This window comes from Hypanus sabinus, assembly GCF_030144855.1.
Source record: "Hypanus sabinus isolate sHypSab1 chromosome 1 unlocalized genomic scaffold, sHypSab1.hap1 SUPER_1_unloc_10, whole genome shotgun sequence".
Taxonomy (NCBI): domain Eukaryota; kingdom Metazoa; phylum Chordata; class Chondrichthyes; order Myliobatiformes; family Dasyatidae; genus Hypanus; species Hypanus sabinus.
Window position 1 is genome coordinate 431,260 of NW_026778904.1, and position 27,454 is coordinate 458,713.

General features: G+C 43.8%; 1 protein-coding gene across 3 annotated transcripts in view; it reads left to right on the top strand.

The window, feature by feature from the left end:
• Positions 1–27,454, top strand: part of LOC132385373 (serine/threonine-protein phosphatase 2A 65 kDa regulatory subunit A alpha isoform-like) — a 150,829-nt gene that overhangs the window by 20,238 nt on the left and 103,137 nt on the right. For all 3 annotated transcript variants that reach the window (XR_009509171.1, XM_059957407.1, XM_059957406.1), the window contains exons 6-10: positions 7,690–7,845; positions 15,534–15,648; positions 17,955–18,025; positions 18,703–18,837; positions 23,372–23,545. Coding sequence is in view for 2 of the 3 variants with exons in the window: in XM_059957407.1 (XP_059813390.1) it covers positions 7,690–7,845; positions 15,534–15,648; positions 17,955–18,025; positions 18,703–18,837; positions 23,372–23,545 (651 nt within the window). In the remaining variant the exon portion in view is untranslated. The remainder of the gene's footprint in view (positions 1–7,689; positions 7,846–15,533; positions 15,649–17,954; positions 18,026–18,702; positions 18,838–23,371; positions 23,546–27,454) is intronic.

Here is a 27,454-nt window from a genome sequence, read left to right on the forward strand (position 1 = left end):
ATGCACATTAATACGAGGCTGAGAGCATGGTGCAGGAAGGAAGGGTTCAGGTTTTTGGATAATTGGTCTTTGTTCCAGGGACATTGGGATCTGTTTCGAAGGGATGGTCTACATCTGAACCGGAGGGGTACTAACATTCTTGCAGGAGTATTTGCCAGTGCTGCTCGGGGGGGGTGTAACGTTCTCCTTCGCGTGTCACGAACGTCGAATTTAACGTCGAGATAAACCACAGTTAATAAGAACCAGATCGCAGCAAGATTAACCATTTACTGTTCACTCTTCACATTAACATATGGTGAAAACTGTTGATAAAACAATACAAGATTGATACAGGATTTGTTCCTTCCTTAATATCACATTTCAAGTGTAAATACTTGCAAAGGTGACTATAACTACATTACACTAAGGTGCAGTATACAGGGAGAGTTTACCTGCTCCATTGACTACTTTAAATACACTTCCATGCAAACTATCCGCGACTCTTTAACTAACGAAAGCATAAACATTATCTACCGTCGTTACTTCTAACAGGATCGGCATTAACATCTTAGTTCAATATATCGATTATCTATTAACTTACAGCGTTGCTCTCACTGTGATTTCTCATGCCTGCAAAACAACTTCTGCTCAGGTGAGCCTCGTGGTGAGCCCCCACCCTCGCGCTAATTTCAAACCGGTATTTTCCCACAAGACGCGGCGAAACCGGATGTGGCGTCATCGCATGCCGATATATTTTACATGCAATGAATATACTTTAAACACTTCTAATTCTAACTAGAAAATACTATTGAATGAATTACTAAGCGAAAATATTATAAACTAAATAGCTGTCGTAAAGACAGCACAGGGGGGTTTAAACTAGATGTGCAGGGGGCAGGGATCCAGATCCAGAGGGTTGGTCAGAAGGTGCATGGGGTTAAATGTGTACAAGGTTTGGGTGATCTTGAGAAGGTCATCAAAATTCAGGGTGCAATTTGCCCAATAGAAGTTCAAGGAGCTGGGTTAGGTACAGAAAAACAGTGTTTTAAGCAAAGAGAGGAGGAATGGGCTAAGAATTCTATACTTGAATGTGCGTAGTGTCAGAAATAAGACAGATGAGCTTGAAGCTCAGATGAAAATAGGGAACTACGATATTGTTGGGATAACGGAGACATGGCTGCAAGGGGATCAGGCCTGGGAATTGAGTGTACCAGGGTATACGTGCTATCGTAGAGACAGAAATATGGGAAGAGGGGGTGGGGTGGCCCTGTTGGTGAGGAATGAGATTCAGTCCTTAGCAAGAGGTGACTTGGGAACAGGGGAAGTAGAGTCTGTGTGGATTGAGCTGAGGAACAGTAAGGGTAAAAAGACCCTAATGGGTGTTGTGTACAGGCCCCCAAACAGTAGCGTGGATATTGGGTACAAGTTGATTAGGGAGTTAACATTGGCATGTGCTAAAGGTAATGCAGTCGTTATGGGAGATTTCAACATGCAGGTGGACTGGGAGAATCAGGTAGGTGCTGGACCCCAGGATAGGGAGTTTGTGGAGTGTCTAAGGGATGTATTTTTGGAACAGCTTGTGCTTGAGCCAACCAGGAACGAGGCTATTTTGGACCTGGTGATGTGTAATGAACAGGAATTGATAAGTGATCTTGAAGTAAAGGAGCCATTAGGAAGTAGTGATCATAACATGATGTTTTTATCTACAATTTGAGAGGGATAGGGGCAGATCAGAGGTGTCAGTGTTGCAATTAAATAAAGGAGACTACGGAGCCATGAGGGATGAGCTGGCCAAAGTTAAATGGGCAGATGCCCTGGCAGGAAAGACAGTGGATCAGCAGTGGCAGATATTCTTGGGCATAATACAAAAGATGCAAATGCAGTTCATTCCAATGAGAAGGAAAGATTCAAAGAGGGGGAAGGGGCCACAGTGGTTGACAAAGGAAGTCAGAGATTGTATAGCATTAAAGAAAAAGAAGTATGACAGGGCTAAGATGAGTGGGAATACAGATGATTGGGAAAGTTTTAAGGAACAGCAGATCTTAACTAAAAAAGCAATACGGAGAGAAAAAATCAGGTATGAGCTCAGTCTAGCCAGGAATATAAAAGGGGATAGCAAAAGCTTTTTTAGCTATGTGAAGAGAAAGAAGATAGTTAAGAACAATGTTGGCCCTTTGAAGAATGAATTGGGAGAAATTGTTATGGGAAACCGGGAAATGGCAACAGAATTTAATGCATACTTTAGATCTGTCTTCACCAGGGAGGACACAAGCAATCTCCCAGATGTATGGATGGGCCAGGGTCATAAGATATCAGAGGAATTGAGACAGATTGACATTAGGAAAGAAACTGTGATGAGTAGACTGGTAGGACTGAAGGCTAATAAATCCCCGGGTCCAGATGGTCTGCATCCGAGGGTTCTAAAAGAGGTGGCTCAGGAAATTGCAGATGCATTGGTAATCATTTTCCAATGTTCCTTAGATTCAGGATCAGTTCCTGAAGATTGGAGAGTGGCTAATGTTGTCCCACTTTTCAAGAAGGGAGGGAAGGAGAAAACGGAGAACTATCGCCCTGTTAGCCTAACGTCAGTCATGGGGAAGATGCTTGAGTCCATTATTAAGGACGAAATAGTGGCACATCTAGATGGCAGAAATAGGATTAGGCCGAGCCAGCATGGATTTACCAAGGGCAAATCATGCTTGACTAATCTGTTGGAGTTTTTTGAGGGTGTAACAAGGATGTTAGATGAGGGTAAGCCAGTAGATGTTGTGTACCTAGATTTTCAGAAGGCATTCGATAAGGTGCCACATAGGAGATTGGTGAGTAAAATCAGAGCTCATGGCATTGGGGGCAGGGTTTCAACATGGATAGAAAACTGGTTGGCAGATAGAAAGCAAAGGGTAGCAGTGAATGGGTGTTTCTCAGACTGGCTGGAGGTGACTAGTGGGGTACCACAGGGCTCTGTATTGGGACCACAGCTCTTTACGATTTATGTCAATGATTTAGATGAGGGCATTGAAAACTATATCAGCAAGTTTGCTGACGATACTAAACTGGGTGGCAGTGTGACATGCGAAGAGGACGTTAGGAGAATACAGAGAGACTTGGATAGGCTGAGTGAGTGGGCAGATACTTGGCAGATGTCATTCAATGTGAATAAATGTGAAGTTATCCACTTTGGAAGCTGGAACAAGAGGGCAGGGTATTGTCTGAACGGTGTCGAGTTAGGTAAGGGAGAAATGCAAAGAGACCTAGGAGTCCTAGTTCACCAGTCAATGAAGGTGAATGAGCAAGTGCAACAGGCAGTGAAGAGGGCAAATGGAATGTTGGCCTTTGTTACAAGGGGAATTGAATACAAGAGCAAGGATGTTCTTTTGCATTTGTACAGGGCCCTGGTGAGACCACACCTGGAATATTGTGTACAGTTTTGGTCTCCAGGTTTAAGGAAGGACATTCTGGCAATTGAGGAAGTGCAGCGTAGATTCACTAGGTTGATTCCTGGGATGGCAGGGCTGTCTTACGCAGAGAGATTGGAGAGATTGGGCTTGTACATGCTGGAATTGAGGAGATTGAGAGGGGATCTGATTGAAACGTTTAAGATAATTAAATGATTTGATAGGATTGAGGCAGGAAATATGTTCCAGATGTTGGGAGAGTCCAGTACCAGAGGGCATGGATTGAGAATAAGAGGTCAGTTATTTAAAACAGAGTTGTGGAAAAGCTTCTTCTCCCAGAGAGTTGTGGAGGTGTTGAATGCACTGCCTCAGAAGACGGTGGAGGCCAATTCTCTGGAAGCTTTCAAGAAGGAGCTGGATAGATATCTGATGGATAGGGGAATCAAGGGATATGGGGACAAGGCAGGGACTGGGTATTGATAGTGAATGATCAGTCATGATCTCAGAATGGCGGTGCAGACTCGAGGGGCCGAATGGTCTACTTCTGCACCTATTGTCTATTGTCTATTAACTCCTTTCCTGTCCATATACCTATCCAATTTTACCTTAAATGACACAACTGAACTGGCCTCTACTACTTCTATAGGAAGCTCATTCCACACAGCTATCACTCTCTGAGTAAAGAAATACCCCCTCGCGTTTTCCTTAAACTTCTGCCCTCTCAAATCATGTCCTCTCATTTGAATCTCCCCTACTCTCAATGGAAACAGCCTATTCACGTCAACTCTATCTATCCCTCTCAAAATTTTAAATACCTCGATCAAATCTCCCCTCAACCTTCTACGCTCCAATGAATAGAGACCTAACTTATTCAACCTTTCTCTGTAACTTAAGTGCTGAAACCCAGGTAACATCCTAGTAAATCGTCTCTGCACTCTCTCTAATTTATTGATATCTTTCCTATTATTCGGTGACCAGAACTGCACACAATATTCCAAATTTGGCCTCACCAATGCCTTGTACAATTTTAACATTACATCCCAACTTCTGTACTCAATGCTTTGACTTATAAAGGCCAGCGTTCCAAAAGCCTTCTTCACCACCCTATCCACATGAGATTCCACCTTAAGGGAACTATGCACTGTTATTCCTAGATCTCTCTGTTCCTCTGCATTCCTCAATGCCCTACCATTTATCCTGTATGTTCTATTTGGATTATTCCTGCCAAAATGTAGAACCTCACACTTCTCAGCATTAAACTCCATCTGCCAACATTCAGCCCATTCTTCTAACCGGCATAAATCTCCCTGCAAGCTTTGAAAACCCACCTCATTATCCACAACACCTCCTACCTTAGTATCATCGGCATACTTACTAATCCAATTTACCACCCCATCATCCAGATCATTTATGTATATTACAAACAACATCGGGCCCAAAACAGATCCCTGAGGCACCCTGCTAGTCACTGGCCTCCATCCCGATAAACAATTATCCACCACTACTCTCTGGCATCTCCCATCTAGCCACTGTTGAATCCATTTTATTACTTCAGCATTAATACCTAACGACTGAACCTTCTTAACTAACCTTCCATGTGGAAGGTAATGAAATAGGTCTGTATGAGGCACAATCAGTAGGATCTTTATCCTTTTTGAGAATTAAAGAAATAGAAGCTTCATAAAAAGTAGAGGGTAAATCACTTTTCACAAAAGAATCTTAAACATCTCCAACATATATGGAGAAAGTAATTTTCCAAATTTTTTATAAAATTCTACGGGATAACCATCAAGTCCCGGGGCCTTACCAGATTGCATTGAAAAAATAGCTTTATGAATTTCGTTTCTTTCTTTTTCAATCTTTTTATTAATATCAACATAGTAAGATTGATACATAGTTATTGGGATTTCAAAATTGCAAAATTAAAATGAGCATAAAAGGGTACATAAGCAAATAAGAACAATATAGTTAAGTCTTCCCAAATCATACGTGATACAAATATAATATAGACAAGACAAAAAAAAACTAGGTATATCCATATGAAAAAAAGAACAAAAAAAGAAGAAAAAGAGAAAAAAAACCCAAAAAACAAGAACTAATCTAACAATCAGCTTTATGAATTTCGGATTCAGTAATTTGGGCATCAAGAATTTTTTGATCCTCAGCAGAAATTATAGGAAAAGCAATTTTTCGTAAAAAAAAATTCATTTCAGAAGAGTCTACTGGACATTGAGATTTATAAAGCTCAGTATAAAAATCTTGAAAAATCTTATTAATTTCTTCATATTCCCGAGCCAGGGTACCATCTTTTCTACAAAGTTTCAAAATTTCCTCTTGGCTCCGGCTGATTTTAATTGAGATGCAAGTAGTTTATTATTTTTATCTCCAAACATATAAAATTGTCTCTTTAACTTAAGCAGATAACCTTCAATTGGATGAGTTAATAATAGGTTATATTATGATTGAAGTTCCACCCTTTTTTTAAATAAGTCAATATTAGGGAAAGTCGCATAGATATTATCTAAATCTTTAATTTGTTTTGAAATTTTATCTAATTCTGTTTTAGTCTGTTCTTTAAGTTTAGCTGAATAAGAAATAATCTGACCACGTAAAAATGCTTTGAATGTATCCCATATAATTAATTTAGACATACGTCCTATATCATTAAAAAGAAAAGAATTCGATAAAAATGATGAAGTCTGAGACATGCCATGGTGGATGGCCAAAAACGACATCATCAAATTCAAAGGACAAACTCAAAGGCGCATGATCAGATATAGCAATAGCGTCATATTCACCTTGATAGTGTCAAAAAACATTAGGCAAAAGGCGGGGATCAACTATAATATAATCAATCCTTGAATATTTTTTATAAACATGTGAAAAAAAGGAATATTCTCTATTATTAAGGTGTAAATTCCTCCATAATTCGATCAGCCCAAAATCGGTCAAAACTGACGCAGAATAATTTGGAAGTTGCTGATTAGTTGAGCTCTTGTCATTCATGGGATTTAAACAACAGTTAAAATCTCCACCCATTATCAATATATACTCATTTAAATCTGGCAGTAAAGCAAATTTTTTTTTTAAAAAAGGATTGTCTAAATTAGGACCATACAAATTAACCAAAACAACCTATCTATTACAAATCACTCCTTTAACAATTAAAAATCTACCATTAGAATCTGATTCGATATCCTCTTGAGTAAATATATTGGATTTATATAAAGATAGACACGCCCTTAGTTTTGCTCTGAGAAGTAGCATGGAGCTGTATTCTATTCCACCAGCGAAAAAATTTATTTTGATCTCCCGCCCTGATATGCGTCTCCTGAGCAAAAATTATATCAGGTTGGAATCGATTAATAATTTTAAAAGTCCTTTTTCGTTTAATAGGATGATTCCAACCATGTACATTCCAACTTATTACATTAATCCGTTTAGCTGCCATACTATAATTTTATTCCAATTTACTTTATACATGCGCAGAACACATTCATTTCCTCCCACGTTCCAACCACATGCAGGATCAGTGAGTTCATCAGCTGTGCTGTAAATTTTCTTCCTGATGTGTGTGGGTGAGAGATAAAATCAGGGTATGTGGGAGCATTTGTGTAAATGGGTTGGCATTAGCTAGTTGGGTTGAAGAACCAACTAGGAATTGGCTAGTTAGTGTGACATTATTACAGCTCGGGCCGTCAGAGGTTGGAGTTCAATCCCAATGTCACCTGTAGAGTGTCTGTATGTCTTACCCCTGGATTGCATGGGTTCTCTCCAGGTGCTCCAGTTTCTTCCCACAGTCCAAAGAACATACTGGTTAGTAAGTTAATTGGATATTGTATATTGTCCCATGATTAGGTTAGGGTTAAATTGAGTTTGCTGGATGGTATGGTTTAAAGGGCCAGAAGGGCCTATCTGCACTGTGTTATTTATATAAATAGGTAGATTTCTACTTCTACTTGTGACAAGGTGCTAATAAATCCAGGGGTGTATGTAGGAGGAATTTATTTAGAGAGTAACAGGCTCTTCTGACCCAATGAGCCTGCATTGCCCAATTGCACCCAAGTGAACAATAACCTCCTAACCTGTATGTCTTTGAAGTGTGGGAGGAATCCAGAGCACATGGAGGAAACCCACGCGGTCATGGGGAGAACGTAGAAACTCCTTACAGATAGGGAATTGAATCTACATTGCTAACAATGTAATAGCTGCTACACGACCAATCAAAAAACAGGTGAGTGTAAGATGGACTGAATGATGTCGGTAAGCCAGAATTTGTCTGCTCCTCGCTGACTATTCTGCACTGTCCTTGTAGGATTCTGTACGGCTGCTGGCGGTTGAGGCCTGCGTCTGCATTGCACAGCTGCTGAAGCACGAGGAGCTGGAGAAGATGGTGATGCCCACGCTTCGCCAGGCCATGGAGGACAAATCGTGGCGTGTACGCTACATGGTGGCAGACAAGTTCACTGTGGTATGCTGGTGGAGGGAGCCATGCTTCAATGGGAGGGAAGGGAAAAAGTGACCTGTGATTAATGGGAGTAAATCTTACTCAACAGGCTGCATCTACAGCTGTTAAGACTGTGACATCCCTTAAGGACAGAGGTTGAGAGATGCTGGAGATCCAGAGTATCACGCTCAAAATGCTTGAGGACCTCAGCTGGTCAGGCAGCATCTACGGAGGAGTATAAAGTTGACATTACAGGCTAAGACCTTTCATCAGACTGCTTATTCCCCTCCATAGGTGCTGCCATACTTGCTGACTTCTTCCACTGGCAGATCTCATCCCTCTCTCCTCTCCCCAGTCCACTTCTCTTTCTCTCCCTAGCATTCAGAATCAGGTTTATTATCAAAGACATATATTATGAAATTTGTTATTTTGTGGCAACTGCAGTGCAATACAAAAATTACATTAAGTTACAATATAGAAATCCAATAAATAAAAGTTATTTCTCACCATTCCACAAAAGATCAATAGAGAGGAATAACATTCAGACAACACATCCTCCCTTAGGTGTTACAGAGTTCACAAATTGCAACCCTGGAATGTGGGATATAGAATAGAATACACTTTCAATGAACTTATCCAGAAATCTATGTGCCTTCATTGTTCAATCATCCTTCCCCATTGATCACCCGCCTGGCTTTTATCCCTGCAAACAGGACAAGTGCTACACCTGCCCATTCACATCCTCCCTCACCACCATTCAGGGCCATTTCTAGGTGTGGATCAATTGCCCTGTGATTATATCCAGTGCTCTGAATGTTCTTCCTCGATATCGGTGAGACCAAAGGCAGATTGGGGGACTGCTTTGTTGAACACCTTCTCTCCATCCACTACAAAAGGCCTGAGTTTCGTTTCAGTTCTGTTTCCCATTTCCTTTCTGACTTGTCTGTCCTTGGCTGTCTCTACTGCCATGATGATGCCAAACTCAGGCTGGAGGAGCAACACTTCACTCTATCTGGGTAGCCTCCAACCTGACAGTATGAACGTTGATTCTCCAACTTCCAGTAGTTTCTGTACCCTCCCCCCATGTCCTACCTTCTCATTCTGGCTTCTGCCCTCTTCCTTTTCAGTCTTCATAAATAGAAACATAGAAAATCTACAGCACAATACAGGCCCTTCAGTCCACAAAGCTGTGCCGAACATGTCCTTACCTTAGAAATTGCCTAAGGTTACCTATAGTCCTCTATTTTTCTAAGCTCCATGTACCTATCCAAGTGACTCTTAAAAGACCCTATTGTATCTGCCTCCATCACCGTTATCAGCAGCCCATTCCATGCTCTCACCACTCTGTGTTAAAATCTTGCCCCTGACATCTCCTCTGTACCCGCTTCCAAGTGCCTTAAAACTATGCCATCTTGTGCTAGCCATTTCAGCCCTGACCAAAAGCCTCTGACTATCCACATGATCAATGCCTCTCATCATCTTGTACACCTCTATCAGGTCACCTCTCATCCTCTGTCACTCTAAGGAGAAAAGGCCGAGTTCACTCAGCCTATTCTCATAAGGCCTGCTCCCCAAACCAGGCAACATAGAACAATACAGCACAGTACAGGCCCTTCTGCCCAGTGTTGTGCCAACCCTTAAACCCTGCCTCCCATATAACCCTCCACCTTAAATTCTTCCATATACCTTGTAAATTACATCCTTGTAAATCTCCTCTGCAGCCTTCCTATGGTTTCCACATCCTTCCTGTAGTAAGGTGACCAGAACTGAGCACGATATTCCAAGTGGGGTGTGACATGGGTCCTATATAGCTGCAACATTACCTCTCAGCTCTTAAACTCAATCCCACGATTGATGAAGGCCAATGCACTGTATGCCTTCTTAACCACAGAGTCAACCTGTGCAGCAGCTTTGAGTGTCCTATGGATTCGGACCCCAGGATCCCTCTGATCCGCCACACTGTCAAGTGTCTTACCATTAATACTATATTCTGCCATCATATTTAACCAACCAAAATGAACCACCTCACACTTCTTTGGATTGAACTTCATCTGCCACTTCTCAGCCCAGTTTTGCATCCTATCAATGTCCTGCTGTAACCTCTGACATCCCTCCACACTATCTACAAAACCCCCGACCTTTATGTCATCAGCAAACTTACTAACCCATCCCTCCACTTCCTCATCCAGGTCATTTATAAAAATCACAAAGAGTAGGGGTCCCAGAGCACATCCCTGAGGCACCCCACTGGTGACTGACCTTCATGCAGAATATGACCCATCTACAACGACTCTTTGCCTTCAAGCCAGTTGTGGACCCACAAAACAATGTCCCCTTGGATCCCATGCCTCCTTACTTTCTCAATAAGCCTCGCAAAGGGTAACTTCTCAAATGCCTTGCTGAAATCCATATATACTACATCTACTGCTCTACCTTCATCAGTGTGTTTATTCACATCCTCATGAAGTTCAGACAAGCTCGTAAGGCATGACCTGCATTTGACAAAGCCATGCTGACTATTCCTAAAGATATGCCTCTCCAAATGTTCATAAATTCTGCCTCTCAGGATCTTCTCCATCAACTTACTAACCATTGAAGTAAGACTCACTTGTGTATAATTTCCTGGACTATCTCTACACCTTTTCTTGAATAAGGGAACAACATCCACAACCCTCCAATCATCCGGAACTTCTCCCGTCCCTATTGATATGCAGAGATCATTGCCAGAGGCTCAGCAATCTCCTCCCTCACCTCCCACTGAAGCCTGGGGTACATCTCATCCGGTCCCGGTGACTTATCCAACTTGATGTGTTCCAAAAGCTCTTCTTCTTGACTAGATTTACGGCAGCCTTTGTACCCCACAGTTCCTGTACCCTACCATCCTTTCGGTCTCATCGGAACATACCTATGCAGAACCCCACACAAATACCCCTGATCATTTGCCACATTTCTTCAGTACCTTCCCTGAGAACATCTGTTTCCAATTTGTGCTTCCAAGTTCCTGCCTGATAGCCTCATATTTCCCCTTACTCTAATTAAACACTTTCCTAACTTGTCTGTTCCTATCCCTCTCCAATGCAATTGTAAAGGAAATAGAATTGTGATCACTGTATCCAAAATGCTCTCCCACTGAGAGATCTGACACCTGACCAGATTCGTTTCCTAATACAAGATCAACTATAGCCTCTCGTAGGCTTATCTACATATTGTGTCAAGCAACCTTCTTGAACACACCTATCTAAACCCCTCCCTCTAGGGAGATGCCAATTGATATTTGGGAAATTAAAATCTCCCACCACAGCAACCCTGTTATTATTGCACCTTTCTGGAACCTGTCTTCCTATTTGCTCCTCAATGTCCCTGTTACTATTGGGTGGTCTTTAAAAAATACCCAGTAGAGTTATTGACCCCTTCCTGTTCCTAACTTCCACCCAGAGAGATTCCGTAGACACCCCTCCACAACTTGCTCCTTTTCTGCAGCCATGACACTATCTCTGATCAACAGTGCCACACCCCCACCTCTTTTACCTCCCTCCCTGTCCTTTTTGAAACATCTAAAGCCTGGTACTCGAAGTAACCATTCCTGTCCCTGAGCCATCCAAGTCTCTGTAATGGTCACAACATCATAGTTCCAAGTACTGATCCACACTCTAAGCTCATCCGCTTTGTTCATGATACTCCTTGCGTTAAAATACACATCTCAAACCATCGGTCTGAGCGTGTCCCTTCTGTATCAGCTGCTTATCCTCCCTCTCACACTGTCTCCAAGCTTTCTCTATTTGTGAGCCAACCCCCTCTTCCTCCATCCCTTCAATTTTGTTCCCACACCCCAGCAATTCTAGCTTAAACTGTACCCAGTAGCCTTAGCAAATGTCCCCGCCAGGATATTGGTGTTCCTGGGATTCAATTGCAACCCATCCTTTTTGTACAGGTCACACCTGCCCCAAAAGAGGTCCTAATGATCTAGAAATCTGAATATTTGCTGTCTGCTCCAATCCCTCAGCCACACATTTATTCTCCACCTCATTCTATTCCTATTCTCACTATCACGTGGCACAGGCAGTAATCCCAAGATTACTGCTTCTCAACTTCTTTCCTAACTCCCTGTAGTCTGCTTTCAGGACCTTCTCCCTTTTCCTACCTATGTCATTGGTACCAATATGTACCACGACCTTTGGCTGTTCTCCTTCCCATTTCAGGATATCATGGACGCGATCAGAAACATCCTGGACCCTGGCACCTGGGAGGCAAACTCCCATCTGTGTTTCTTTTCTGCATCCACAGAATCGCCTGTGTGACCCCCTAACTATAGAGTCCCCTATCATCTTCATCTTCCTTTCCCTACCCTTCTGAACCACAGAGCCAGACTCTGTGCCAGAGGCACGAGCACTGTCACTTCCCCCAGTAGGCCATCTCCCTCAACAGTACTCAAACAGGAGTGCTTATTGTTAAAGGGGACAAACACTGGAGTACTCTCCAGTACCTGACGCCTGCCCTTCCCTGTCCTGACTTACTGTCTCCCGAGGCCCCGATGTAACTACCTGCCTGTATCTCCTCTCTATCACCTCCTCACTATCCCTGACCAGAGGAAGGTCATTGAGCTGCATCTCCAGTTCTTTAACACGGTCCCGAAGGAGCTGCAGCTCGACCAGAAACTTTGTTTATTCCCCTCCATGAATGCTGCAGAATCTGCTCAGTTCCTCCAGCATTTTGTGTATGTTGTTCTAAGTTTCCAACATCTGCAGAATCTCTTGATTTTATGAGCATGATTTACTATATAAATCATGTTGGGGCATCACAGAAGACAGAAAATCTTGATACATCTGCTTTCATAAACTGCAAACCCCTGCAATGTGAGGGTCACCTGTGTCACAAAGAAGAGATGATTTATAGATGTTGGAATCCACCCAAAATGCTGGACGAACTCAAAGGGCAGGCAGCATCTATGGAAAGGAGCCAACTGTTGTAGTTTCAGGCCAAGACCTTTCATCAGAACGAGAGAAAAAAGATGAGAAGTCAGAGTAAGAGAGTGGGGAAGGGGAGGAAGCAATACAAGATAGTAGGTGTTAGGTGAAGGCTGAGGGGGGATGGGGTGAAGTAAAGAGCTGGGAAGTCAATTAGTGAAAGTGATAAAGGGCTGGAGAAGGGGGAATCTGATAGAGGACAGAAGGCCATGGTTGGAAGGAAAAGAAGAGAGGTGACGGACAGGTAAGGAGATAAGGTGAGAGAGGTAGATGGGAGTGGGAATGATCAGTAATTTCTGCCATCTCCAATGGGGTCCCACCAAGCTCGTCTTTCCCTCCCATCCCCCCTACGTTCTGCTTTCTACAGGGATCGCTCCCTGCATGCCTTGTCCATTCGTCCCTCCCCACTCATTTCCCTCCTGGCACTTATCCTTGCAAGCGGAACAAGTGCTACACCTGCCCCTACATCTCCTCCCTCACTAACATTCAGGGCCCCAAACAGTCCTTCCAGGTGAGGCGACACTTCACCTATGAGACTATCGGGTCATCTACTGTATCCGGTGCTCCTGGTGTGGCCTCCTGGTTATCAGTGAGACCCGACGTAGATTGGGAGACCACTTAGCCGAGCACCTACATTCTGTATGCCAGAAAAAGCGGGATCGTCCAGTGGCCATCCATTTTATTTCCACTTCCCATTCCCATTCTGACATGTCTATTCATAGCCTCCTCTACTGCCGCGATAAGGCCACCCTCAAGTAGGAGGAACAGCACCTTACATTCCTTATAGATAGCCTCCAACCCAATGGCATGAACGTGGATTTCTTGAACTTCCGGCACTGCCCCCACCCCCCCCCCCCCCCCGACCATTTTCCTCTCACTTTATCTTCTTACCTGGCCATCAGTGCTCTCTGCTGCTGCTCCTCCATTTTTCCATGGCCTTCTGTCCTCTCCTCTTCTCTAGCCCTTTAGCTCTTTCACCATTCAATTTCCCAGCTCTTTACTTCAGCTCTCCCCCATCCCAGTTTCACCTATCACCTGCTACCTTGTATTTCTTCCTGCCCTCCCTCCCACTCACGAGCAGATCCCCCATTACCTCTGGGTGCCCTGTCCAGTTCTCAGCACTGCGCTCATCCAAAACACACCTCGCTGTACTTCTCCTGCTATGACTTGCTCTCCTTTTACGTATTGCACAGATGTTACTTCAAGGCCAGCCCTTCCTTCCCAACCACTGCAGCCTCCTTCAGACTTACTCAGTCTCTGCATGCCTCCAGTCTAACCCACCCTCACCTCCTCCCACCACTCAAGCCTTTTCGAGCCATGCTGCCAGCAACCTACAATTTAACATCAGCTTAATCACGGGACAATTTACAGTGACCAATTAACCTACTAACCAGTACATCTTTGGAATGTGGGTGGAAATCGGAGCATCCAGGGAAAGCCTACATGTTCATGAACGCCTTACAGTGAACTCCAATGCCCCAAGCTGTAATAGCATCGCTCTAAGCACTACACTACTCTGTCTGTGTCGGCTGGTTTCCTCACATCAGAGACACCTGCCAAGCCACAGCTTTGCAGCCTTTGATCATGGGGCTTGCTATCTCTTTGTGGTATCTGATCTTGGTTTGATAGAAGCCAAAGCTGCTTGTCATGTTAGAGATGCTATACGATGGATGTTGTTTATTGTCATCGCTTGTGGGTAAACTCATTAATTTTATTCTTTCAACAGTCAACTCATTTGAGCAGCTCGCTTGGCAACATTCAACTGTTGCTGGGTAATACAAACAGCACAAACTTCCAAGTGAGGCTAACAGTCCTCGATTTAGCTCAAAGATTGCAGCTCTGTGTGCCACACTCTCTGCTCCCCACCACACACTTCCAAATTCTCATTCATTCTCTCTCTCTCTCTCTCTCTCTCTCTCTCTCTCTCTCTCTCTCGCTCTCTCGCTCTCTCTCGCTCTCTCTCTCTCTCTCTCGCTCTCTCTCTCTCTCTCTCTCTCTCTCTCTCTCTCTCTCTCTCTCGCTCTCTCGCTCTCTCTCGCTCTCTCTCTCTCTCTCTCTCTCTCTCTCTCTCTCGCTCTCTCGCTCTCTCGCTCTCTCTCTCGCTCTCTCTCTCTCTCTCTCTCTCGCTCTCTCGCTCTCTCTCTCTCTCTCTCTCTCTCTCTCTCTCTCTCTCTCTCTCTCTCTCTCTCTCTCTCTCTCTCTCTCTCTCTCTCCTCCTTTTGCCTCTTCCTCACACTTGGTTTGCCACTCCAACCCCCAAGCTTTCCGTTTTTTTGGGCACCTTTGCTGCCTGGTGACCACTCCTCCCTCTCGTCAGTGCTGTGCCGTTGCCCTCAGTCGCAGTGTTTGTGCTCACTATGGATGGAGTCTGGTGAGGGACTGTGGGTCTTATTAATGGCATAATTTGATGCTCAGAGCTCTGCTAATGATGATAAGTGATGCTTCACTGTTTAAAGTGCTCTATTTCTCTTGTCTCCCCACACTATCTGATCCAAACCCTTCTTCCCCCCACCTCCTTATCCTTCTTCTACTCTCTCTTCCCCCTCCTTCCTCTACCGACCTCCTCTTCCCTCCCACATATCCCTTCCTTTTCTGATGTGAATTCCCTCTCATCCCTCCTATCCCACCCACCCATTCTGCTCATTGCTTCTCCCCCATGGCCTCTTCTCCTTGGTTGGCTTCACCTCCCTCCCTGTTTCCCAACCCTCCCCACCAACCTCCATCTCTCCCTGGTGTTGTGCTGGACAGCTGCAGAAAGCCGTAGGCCCTGAGATCACCAAGAAAGACCTGTTGCCAGTCTTCCAGAACCTCCTGAAGGACTGTGAAGCTGAAGTCCGTACTGCCGCTGCCCAGAAGCTCAAAGGTCAGGGTCTACATTGTCACTCCCCCTACCACACATACACACACGGCCAGTGGTGCTGCTAAAGGGTAATTGTTGGAAAGCACAGCATGATGCCACATGCGGTACCCTGGTGTGAGTTCTCAGAGAACTGTGCTGCCCCTCTGCATGTAGGTGTGAGGGGTTGAGGCTTGGCTTAATACCCAGCCTGAGAGGGGACATTCAGACTGAGAGTCTTGCCTTAGTGCTGCCCTCCAATGGTCCAATCAGTCATCTTTACTCTGCATGAATGTGCAGCACTCCCTCAGAAAACCACCTAAATGCAGCTTCACGCTAAAGCTTGTTCATAAATGCTGCACTTCTCTCATTACTACCCCTTCAGCAGTTCAGCTGCCCTACACTCCTGGGCCCTTGGTACTGCCCCTTCAACAAACTACTGCACCAACTCTGTCCTGACAAAAGGTCTCAGCCTGTAACATCAACTCTATTCTTTTCCATACAAGTTGCCTGACCTGCTGAGTTCCTCCAGCATTTTGTGTGTATTACTGTGGATTTTCAGCATCTGCAGAATCTCTTGTGTTTCAGATTTGCTGCCGAACTCTCCTGTGTCTCTGCAACACTCCCTCAGTACACCTCTTCCTCTTGTACACTCAGTCAATGCTGTATTAGGTAGTTCCTGTATCTAATAAAGTAGTCACTGAGTGTATGTTCGTCGTCTTCTGCTGCTACATCCACTTAAAAGTTCGATGTTTTATGTGTTCAGAGAGTTCTCCTGCACAGCACTGTTGTAATGTGTGGTTATTTGAGTTACCAGCACTCTCCTGTCAGCTTGAATCAGTCTGGCCATTCTCCTCTGACCTCTCTCATTAACAAGGTGTTTTTTCCTACGGAACAACCAGCTTACTCACTGGATTTTTAAATTTCTCGTGCCATCCTCTGTAAACTCTAGAGACTGCTGTGCATAAAAAATCTCAGGAAATCAGTGGTTTCTGAGATACTGAAACCATCCTGTCTGGCACCAGCAATCATTTCACAGTCAAAGTCACTTGGATCACATTTTTTCCCTATTCTACTGTTTGGTCTGAACAATCATGAGCATAACTGAATGCTTTTACACATTGAGTTACTGCCACATGATTGTCTAAATAAACATTTGCATTACAAGCAGGTGCATCTAATAACATGCCCATTGAGTGTACAATGCCCCCTCAGTGCTGCTCCTCACAGTGAAACTGCTCGCTGTATGTCGGACTGCCATTGGCCCTCTCCCGAGCTGTCAATTTGCACCGCTCCTTTCTGCTCTTTGCAGTCCAGAGTCTCACTATGAGGAACCAGGTACGTCAGGCACAGCACCTGAAAACCTGACCTTGTTCTATCTCTTCACCTCAGTTACTGTGGGTGGCAGGGACTGTGTCTCAGTGTCCAACACCAGCTGCCTCTAAGCATAATGCAAGTGTCCTGCAATGATAATCATTTATCTGGTGAGGCCCACTGCACAGAATTTAGATAAGCCCACCTTCCCCTTACAAATACCCTCTTTCCTCCCAGAGTCCCCCCCCCCTTTGGATAGCCTCCCACCCCTTCCCTCTCCCATGTTGTATAGCCTCAGCTAGTTTTCATTGCAATTGGAGGAAGTCATTTGCCACCTCCCCCGCCCCCCCGCCATTCTCACTTATGTCGGTTAATTTTTAAGCTTGCCACACTTGGGAAGATGCACCTCCAGCATTCAGCACTTTAATGATAATTTATTTACAAAAATCATTATAAATTCCAACAACTACAGTGCTCTTGTACAATCACATCACAAACATAAACTAGACAAATCATGACTAACGTAGACTAAACTAACACATTCCCATTCTCATCAAGGATGACATTCCCCCACTGTGCCTGAAGGTCCAGAAACACCTCTGATACTCGTGAATGGCACGTGTTCTTTTTCCACAGCTATACTGTCACAATGCTTTCCTCCTCTGTGACAGTGCAGAGATATCTCATTGCTGCAAGTAGTGAAGCTCTTATCCTTCAGTACCACAATCAAGAGTGCCTTGCTTCCTGTATGCTCTCATAAATGTGCTATTCTCTCAGTTTTGATTCAGCATCGTCCCTCCGGCACCCCGGTGTCCCCTTGTCACTGTCCCTGCACTCCACCACCTCTGTTCTGTAGTTTTACTTATTGGGCTTTGGTTCATGGCTTTTTCTGGTTCATTTCACTAGTCATGTAAAGCAATTTCATGCAATCTCCTTAAGTTCTTGTTCTTGTCTGTGATTGGATTAAAGTGTCCACAGGATAATCGGTGAACCTGTATATCCATTTGCTGTCTCCACAGAGTTCTGTGAGAACCTGCCCAAGGATGTTCGGCAACAGATCATTCTGAACCAGGTCCTGCCCTGTGTCAAAGTAAGCTTTCTTCTGTTGCAGCTTATTTATTTAGAGATACAGAGTGGAATAGGCTTTTCCAGCCTTTCAACCTGTGCTGCCCAGCAACCCTAAATAACACTGATTTAACCCTAATTTAATCATGGGACAATTAACCTATCCATCTTTGGACTGTGGGAGGAGACCAGAGGACCCAGAGAAAACCCACACATTTTACAGGGAGACATCTCACAGAGGACACCACAATTGAACCCCAAACTGTAACAGCATCATGCTAACCGTTAGCGACCATGGTGGCCTAGTTGTGTATAACCCGCACTGCCATGCTCTTCGAAGTTTGACATTATAGTGTAAATGGAGCTTCACTCTGTCTGACCCTGATGGTGTGTGACGGGATGGTGTGGATGGAGCTTTACTCAGACTCCAGGAGTGTGTGGAGGGAACGTCACTCTGTCTCTGATCCTAGGGGTGTATGATGGGACAGTGTGGAGGGAGCTTCACTCTGTGTCTGACTTTAGGAGTGTGATGGGACGGTGTGGAGGGAGATTCACTCTGTGTCTGACCCCGGGAGTGTGCGATGGGACGTGGGACAAGGGCTTTACTCTTTTGCTTGCCAAGTGCAATCACCAATGTGAAGTTGAAGTTTTGTACTGTGTAGGAAGTTTTTGTTCCTGACTTTTCCCTTGGTCCTTGTCCAGGAGCTGGTCTCAGATGGTAATGAACACGTGAAATCAGCAATAGCTTCGGTCATCATGGGCCTCTCCCCCATCTTGGGGATGGACAGCACCGTGGAACATCTCTTGCCTCTCTTTTTGGTGCAGCTGAAAGATGAGGTGAGTGGGTCCCAGGAACCCCCTCCCCTTGCAAACCATCTGAGCCTGTGATGGAGGAACTCTGCTGGAGAAACTCGGAGGGTCAAACAGCATCTTTTGCTTTGATATGGGGAAAGGAAATTATTTTATTCATTTTCAGATACAGCACATTAACAAACCCTACTGACCCAACAAGCCTGTGCCACTAAATTACACCCTTGTGACCAATTAACCTACTAACCTGTACGTCTTTGGAATGTGAGAGGAAAGCAGCACACCCAGACGAGATCCACAGGCTCATGGGGAGAATGAACACAGGTCACTAATGCTGTAATCGCAGTGCTTCTGCAGCACCCATTGAAATGTTGATGTTTTGAGTTGAAACCCTGCATCAGATAGAACCCTGAAGGTTCAAGGGCCAGTGCGGAGGCCTGACTCTGACGAGGCAAGGGACAGATGTGTCAGTGTCAGAAGCCAATCCTAGAGGTGACACAAGGATGATTACTGAAAAGAAAATGTGCAAATATCAAGGAAGGAAGAATAGGCTGGACTTCAGGGGGAAGAATGAGGATGAACTCAGATAATGTTATAAAGGATTGATACAGCAGACGCCATTGGATGTTTCAACTTGAGTCTGTGAATATTAGATGGTCTTTAAGGGATATAGGTAGGCTGAATGCTTGTAGGGGTTTTTCCCTTGGGGTGGCTGAGACTAGAACTAGAAGTCACAGGTTAAGGGTGAAAGGTTAAATATTAAAAAGGAATCTAGGGGAAGAGTGGTGCAAGTGTTGAATAAACTGGCAGTGGAAATGGTAGATGCAGGTTCAATTGCAACATTTAAGAACTTGGATGGGAGGTCCATGCTCTGAATGCAGGTAGTTGGGACTAGGCAGAAAACCAGCCCAGCACAGACTAAATGGTTCAAGGGGCCTGTTTCAGTGATGTTGTCCTTTGTGACTCAATCCTGGATCAAACTGTGAGGAAGAGCAGCAGGCAGGTGTCACTATGGTGGGACTGTGTGGAACACAAGTTTCTTATTTCCCCACAATCTGCTGATGACTGAGTTGGTTGAAACCCAAGGACGTCAGGCCGACCTCATCCTTGCAGCCTTGGGACATGAGGAAGCAGATGAGATCTTGGTTTCACATCTCATCTATAAAGCTTGTGGTATGCTAGCAAAATCTAACAAGGTTATCTCTCTCATGTTCCTCCAGCTGCTGTTTTTTTTTCCACTGTTACATAAGTTTCAAACAGACCTCATGTTTGATAAAGAGCTCTGATCTCTTGTCTACCTTGTGGTGGCAGTTTCACCTTATTCATCTTGCTGCACTGCACTTTCTCTGTAACTGTAATAGTATATTCTGCACTCTGTGTTCTTTATTGCTGCCTCAATGTACTCAAGTATGGATTGATCAGTCTGGACAGTACACAAAAATTTTCACTGTATCTGGGTACATGTGGCAATTATAAACTGATTGGGACTTCAGTGATTAGCATGTTACCAAGTGATATGCTGAACCCATGTCAGCACTTGAGAAAGGCTCAGAATTAGAATCAGGTTTATTAACACTGACAAATGTCATGAAATTTCTTGTTTTATGGCAAAAGTATAGTGCACAACATAAAATGTACTATAAATTACTACACTCACTCACTCACTCACTCTGGTTTATTAGGACACACGGGGATGAGTACATTTTGGCCTAATTAGCCGAAGTTTCATGGGAATAGTCAAAAAGGAATAAAAAAGATCAATGAATAACAAATTAAATGTTAAATACAGAATAAATTAGAACACTACCGATAGTACTACAGCACTGTAAAACTATGTATTAGTTCCTAATTTTTATCAAAGGAGGAAATGTATGTTCCTAATTGTTATCAAAGGATGCACATCAACTTTGGCAGGGTTTTTCAATCCATTACTTCTACTACTACTACTTATACTTTACTACTTCAAGGCAGAACCCAACCTCATGGATGGCAGTGATGCTTCACTCTCAGACAAGCTTAATGACTTTTATGCTCACTGAGAAAGAGAGAATAAAACTCTAGCTATGAGGATCCCTGCAACACTTGCTGACCCTGTGATCTCTGTCTTGGAGACTGATGTCAGGCTGTCTTTCAGGAGGGTGAACCCTCACAAGATGGCAGGCCCCAAAGAAGTAACTGATAAGGCTCTAAGAACTTGTGCCAACCAGCTGGCAGGGGTGTTCAAAGACATTTTCAATCTCTCATTGCTACAGTCAGAAGTTCCCATCTGCTTCAAAAGGGCATCAATTATACCAGTGCCCAAGAAGAGCAGTGGAGCTGCCTTAACAACTATCATATAGTAGCACTCATATCTACAATGATGAATTGTTTTGAAAGGATGGTTATGGCTAGAGTCAACTCTTGCCCAAACAAGGACCTGGACCCACTGCAATTTGCCTATCGCCACTATAGATCTACGGCAGACACGATTTCATTGGCTGTCCTCGTGGCCTTGGATCACCTGGACATTTCAAAGACCTATGTCAGGATGGTGTTTATTGACTATAATTCAGTGTTTAACACATCATTCCTACAGTCATGATTGAAAAGCTACAGAAGCTGGGCCTCTGTATATCCATCTGTAACCGGATCCTCAACTTTGTAACAGGAAAACCACGATCTGTGCGGATTGGTGATAACATCTTCAACTTGCTGACAATTAACATTGGCACACCTTGGGGACGTGGACTTTGCCCACTGCTCTACTCTATCTACACTCTCTATGACTGTGACTAGGCATAGCTCAAATGCCATCTATAAATTTGCTGACGATACAGCCATTGTTGGCAGAATCTCAGATGGTAACAAGAGGGCATACAGGAGTAAGATATACCAACTAGTTGAATGATGTCACACACACAACAATTTTACCTGTGTGCTGTGGAAGAGCATTCTGACTGGCTGTATCACTGTCTGATATGGTGGTGGTGGGGGTTATGGGGACTACTGCACAGGATTGAAGCAAGCTGCAGGGTTGCAAAATTAGTCAGCTCCATCATGGGTACTAGCCTCTGTAGTATCCAAAACATCTTCAGGGAGCGATACCTCAAAAAGGCATCACCTAGTCATGCCTTGTTCTCATTGCTACCATCAGGAAAGAGGTACAGAAGCCTGAAGGCATGTGCTCAGTGATTCAGGAACAGCTTCTTCCCCTCTGCCATCCAATTTCTGAATGGACATTGAACCCATGAACCCTACCTCACTACTGTTTTTGTACTACTTAATTAATTTAACTATTTAATATACATATACTTACTGTAATTTAGTTTTTTCTTTATTGTCATGTACTGCTGCTGCAAAGAACAAATTTTACAACATATGCTGATGATGTTAAACCTGATCTGATTGAGAGACAGACAGAAAGACACACACACTCTCACACTCACACTATATATATATAGGTTCTCTTTTTGCACTACTTTATATATGTAGTCCCCTCACCAAGCTCGTATGCAAACTGGCTCATTAGCTGGCTCTGCCAACAGCCAGGTGACTCAGTGGTGAGAAGGCCAGCTTTCATAAACAAAATGCGTCTAGGTAGGGTCGGTATGATCTGGGCTTCAACCAAACATGAGACCTCATGATTTTCGGATTAGAGAAACCTTGATTTGTGCAAACGCTGAGCAAATACAGCCCATACACAATTGTCGGTCGGCAAGAAATTACAGATTGTACACAGCATAAAATTAAAGAAAATATACTTATAAATTTCAGCTTAGTAGGACAAAGAAAAAGGAAAGTAAAGGGCTCATTACAGTTAAACCAGTCCAAATGTGCACATACAGTTGGAGCTCATGTTGGAGTTGTTGTTTTACCCACAGTCTATGTGAAAGCACGTACCACATTCTGAACTTCACTGGAAATAAACAAATGGGTTCTCTCTCGCTCAGGAGTAATGGCCCTTTCTCCTTGGAGCCATTCATCTGCACAAAGCATTTCTGACAACAGGACTCTCCTTCCCTCTGCATTCTCAGCCATTTTCCTTCCTGTCCTCTCTGCAACTCCTGTCAAAAAAAAATTCTCTGAACCAGACTACTGTCTGTCACAAATCTCTCAAAAAGAGAGTGAACATAGTGGAATAGTGTTCATGGGTTCATTGTCTGTTCAGGATAATGGTAGAGGGGAAGAGCTGCTCATAAAACATTGAGTATGTGTGTACTCAGTCAACTCTTCCCCCCACCCCCATTCCTGCTCATGTTTATTCTTCAAGTTACTTGTCAGATTTTTCCTACTGAATCCTGTTTCGCTGCAAGGAGTGTCGTGTTTATGCTGGGTTGTGATGGGTGGTTTCAGTGTCCCATTTGTGCACACAAAGTAATCTCTATGTCTCACCTCCCCCCACCTCAACCCTGTCCCTTCCTCTCCTCAACCTATCCTACCCAAACCACCCATTAAATCCCCTCATCATACCTTTGTTCCTCTCTCTTCATTTCTTTTGCACCTTTTTTCATTCTTCTCCCTCCATCCCCTTCTTCTCCTTCACCTCTTGCCCACATCCCATTCCCACTACCCCCTCCTGCAGTGCCCAGAGGTCCGTCTGAACATCATTTCCAACCTGGAGTGTGTGAACGAGGTGATTGGTATCAAACAGTTGTCGCAATCACTGCTGCCTGCAATCGTGGAGTTGGCAGAAGATGCCAAGTGGAGGGTGCGCCTCGCCATCATCGAGTATATGCCCCTGTTGGCAGGGCAACTGGTGAGAATTCGACTTGCCTCCACTGAAATGTATTAAATATTGACAGGTCTGAAAAGAGTGGACATATAACCATATAACAATTACAGAACGAAAACAGGCCATCTCGGCCCTTCTAGTCCGTGCCGAATGCTTACTCTCACCTAGTCCCACTGACCCGCACTCAGCCCATAACCCTCCATTCCTTTCCTGTCCATATACCTATCCAATTTTGCTCTAAATAACAATACCAAACCTGCCTGTACCACTTCTATTGGAAGCTCATTCCACACAGTTACCACTCTCTGAGTAAAGAAATTCCCCCTCATGTTACCCTTAAACTTTTGCCCCCTAAGTTCCAACTCATGTCCTCTTGTTTGAATCTCCCCTACTCTCAATGGAAAAAGCCTATCCACGTCAACTCTATCTATCCTCCTCATAATTTTAAATACCTCTATCAAGCCCCCCTCAACCTTCTACGCTCCAAAGAATAAAGACCTAACTTGTTCAATCTTTCCCTGTAACTTAGGTGCTGAAACCCAGGTAACATTCTAGTAAATCTTCTCTGTACTCTCTCTATTTTGTTGACATCTTTCCTATAATTCGGTGACCAGAACTGTACACAATACTCCAAATTTGGCCTTACCAATGCCTTGTACAATTTTAACATTACATCCCAACTCCTATACTCAATGCTCTGATTTATAAAGGCCAGCAGACCAAAAGCTTTCTTCACCACCCTATCCACATGAGATTCCACCTTCCGAGAACGATACACCATTATTCCTAGATCACTCTGTTCTACTGCATTCCTCAATGCCCTACCATTTACCATGTATGTCCTATTTGGATTATTCCTACCAATAAATGTAGCACATCACACTTATCAGCATTAAACTCCATCTGCCATCTTTCAGCCCACTCTTCTAACTGGCCTAAATCTCTCTGCAAGCTTTGAAAACCTACTTCATCATCCACAATGCCACCTACCTTAGTATCATCTGCATACTTACTAATCCAATTTATCACCCCATCATCCAGATCATTAATGTATATGACAAACAACATTGGACCCAGTACAGATCCCTGAGGTACGCCACTAGTCACCGGCCTCCAACCTGACAAGTAGTTATCCACCAATACTCTCTGGTATCTCCCATCCAGCCACTGTTGAATCCATTTTACTACTTCAATATTAATACCTTACAATTGAACCTTCCTAACTAACTTTCTGTGCGGAACCTTGTCAAAGGCCTTACTGAAGTCCATATAGACAACATCCACTGCTTTACCCTCATCAACTTTCCTCGTAGCCTCTTCAAAAAATTCAATAAAATTTGTCAAACATGACTTTCCACACACACATCCATGTTGACTGTTCTTAATCCAGATAATTATATATACCATTTCTAAGAATACTTTCTATTAATTTACCCACCACTGATGTCAAACTGACAGGCCTATAATCCCTGCTGTGTTCTACCAGCATTTTGTGTGTGTTGTTGTTTGAATTTCCAGCATCTGCATATTTCCTCGTGTAGGCCTATAATTGCTAGATTTACTCTTAGAACCCTTTTTAAACAATGGAACCACATGAGCAATACGCCAATCCTCCAACACCATCCCCGTTTCTAATGACATTTGAAATATTTCTGTCAGATCCCCTGCTATTTCTACACTTAACTTCCTTCGAGGTCCTAGGGAAGATCCTGTCAGGACTTGGAGATTTATCCACTTTTATATTCCTTAAAAGTGACAGTACTTCCTCCTCATTAATCGTCATAGTTTCCATAACTTCCCTACTTGTTTCCCTTACCTTACACAATTCAATATCCTTCTCCTTAGTGAATACCGAAGAAAAGAAATTGTTCAAAATCTCCCTGATCTCTTTTGGCTCCATACATAGCTGTCCACTCTGATTCTCTAAGGGACCAATTTTATCCCTCACTACCCTTTTGCTATTAATATAACTGTAGAAACCCTTTGGATTTATTTTCACCTTACTTGCCAAAGCAACCTTGTATCTTCTTTTAGCTTTTCTAATTTCTTTCTTAAGATTCTTCTTACATTCTTTATATTCCTCGAGCTCCTCATTTACTCCATGCTGCCTATATTTATTGTAGATCTCCCTCTTTTTCCTAACCAAGTTTCCAATATTCCTTGAAAACCATGGCTCTCTCAAACTTTTAACCTTTCTTTTCAACCTAACAGGAACATAAAGATTCTGTACCCTCAAAATTTCACCTTTAAATGATCTCCATTTCTCTATTACATCCTTCCCATAAAACAAATTGTCCCAATTCACTCCTTCTAAATCCTTTCCCATCTTCTCAAAGTTAGCCTTTCTCCAATCAAAAATCTCAACCCTGGGTCCAGTCCTATCCTTCTCCATAATTATATTGAAACTAATGGCATTGTGATCACTGGACCCGAAGTGCTCCCCAACACATACCTCCGTCACCTGACCTATCTCATTCCCTAACAGAAGATCCAACACTGCCCCTTCTCCAGTCGGTACCCCTAAGTATTGCTGCAAAAAACTATCCTGCACACATTTTACAAACTCCAAACAGTATGGGCTTCCCAGTCTATGTGTGGAAAATTAAAATCTCCCACAATCACAACCCTGTGCTTACTACAAATATCTGCTATCTCCTGACAAATTTGCTCTTCCAATTCTTGCTCACCATTAGGTGGTCTATAATACACCGATATAAGTGTTACTACACCTTTCCCATTCCTCAATTCCACCCAAATATCCTTCCTAGATGAGCCCTCTAATCTATCCTGCCAGAGCACCGCTGTAATATTTTCTCTGACAAGCAACGCAACACCTCCCACCTTGGCTCTCCGATTCTATCACACCTGAAGCAACGAAATCCATGAATATTTATCACACCCCTCCTGCAACCATGTTTCACTAATAGCTACAACATCACATTTCCAGGTATGAATCCATGCTCTAAGCTCATCCACATTTCTTTCCACCTCTTCCTCTCTATTTATCTCTAACAGTACAAAGAACTTTACTGTCTTCTTTTTCTTCCTTCTCCCATACATCTGTTCCTACATTCTGGTTCCCCTCCCCCCCGTATCTAGTTTAAATCCACTGGAGCCTCTCTAGCAAGCCTACTTGCAAGAATATTTGTCCTCCTCCAGTTCAGATGTAAACTGTCCCGCTGGAACAGGTCCCCCCTTCCCTGGAAAACTGCCCAATTATCTATAAATCTGAAGCCCTCCCTCCTGCACCATGTCTTCAGCCACGTGTTCATCTGCACTATCTTACTATTTCTAAACCCACCCGCACGTGGCACTGGTAGCAATCCTGAGATTGCTATCCTGGATGTCCTGTCCTTTAACTTAGCACCTAGCTCCCTAAACTCACCTTTCATGACCTCCTCACTCTTCCTACCCATGTCATTGGTCCCGACATGGTCCATGACATCTGGCTGCTCATCCTCCCTCTTAAGAATACTGAGAACTCGATCTGAGATATCACGGACCCTGGCACCAGGGAGGCAACAGACCATCTGGGATTCTTGATCTCTTCCACAGAACCTCCTATCTGTCCTCCTAACTATCGAATCCCCTCTCACTACTGCTCTACACTTTTCCCTCCTTCCCTTCTGAACTGAGAGGCCAGTTTCGGTGCCAGAGACGCAACCACTACAACTTGTCCCTGGTAGGTCATCTTCATCAACAGTATCCAAAACGGTATGCTTATTGTTGATGGGAACAGCCACAGGGGTGCTCTGCTCTTCCTGTCTATTCCCCTTCCCTCTCCTGACAGCCACCCAACTACTTGTCTCTTGACGCCTAGGGGTGACTGTCTCCCTGAAACTCCTGTCTATTTCTGCCTCTGCCTCCGGAATGATCCGAAGTTCATCCAGCTTTTGCTCCAGTTCCCTAACATGATTTGTCAGGAGCTGCAGC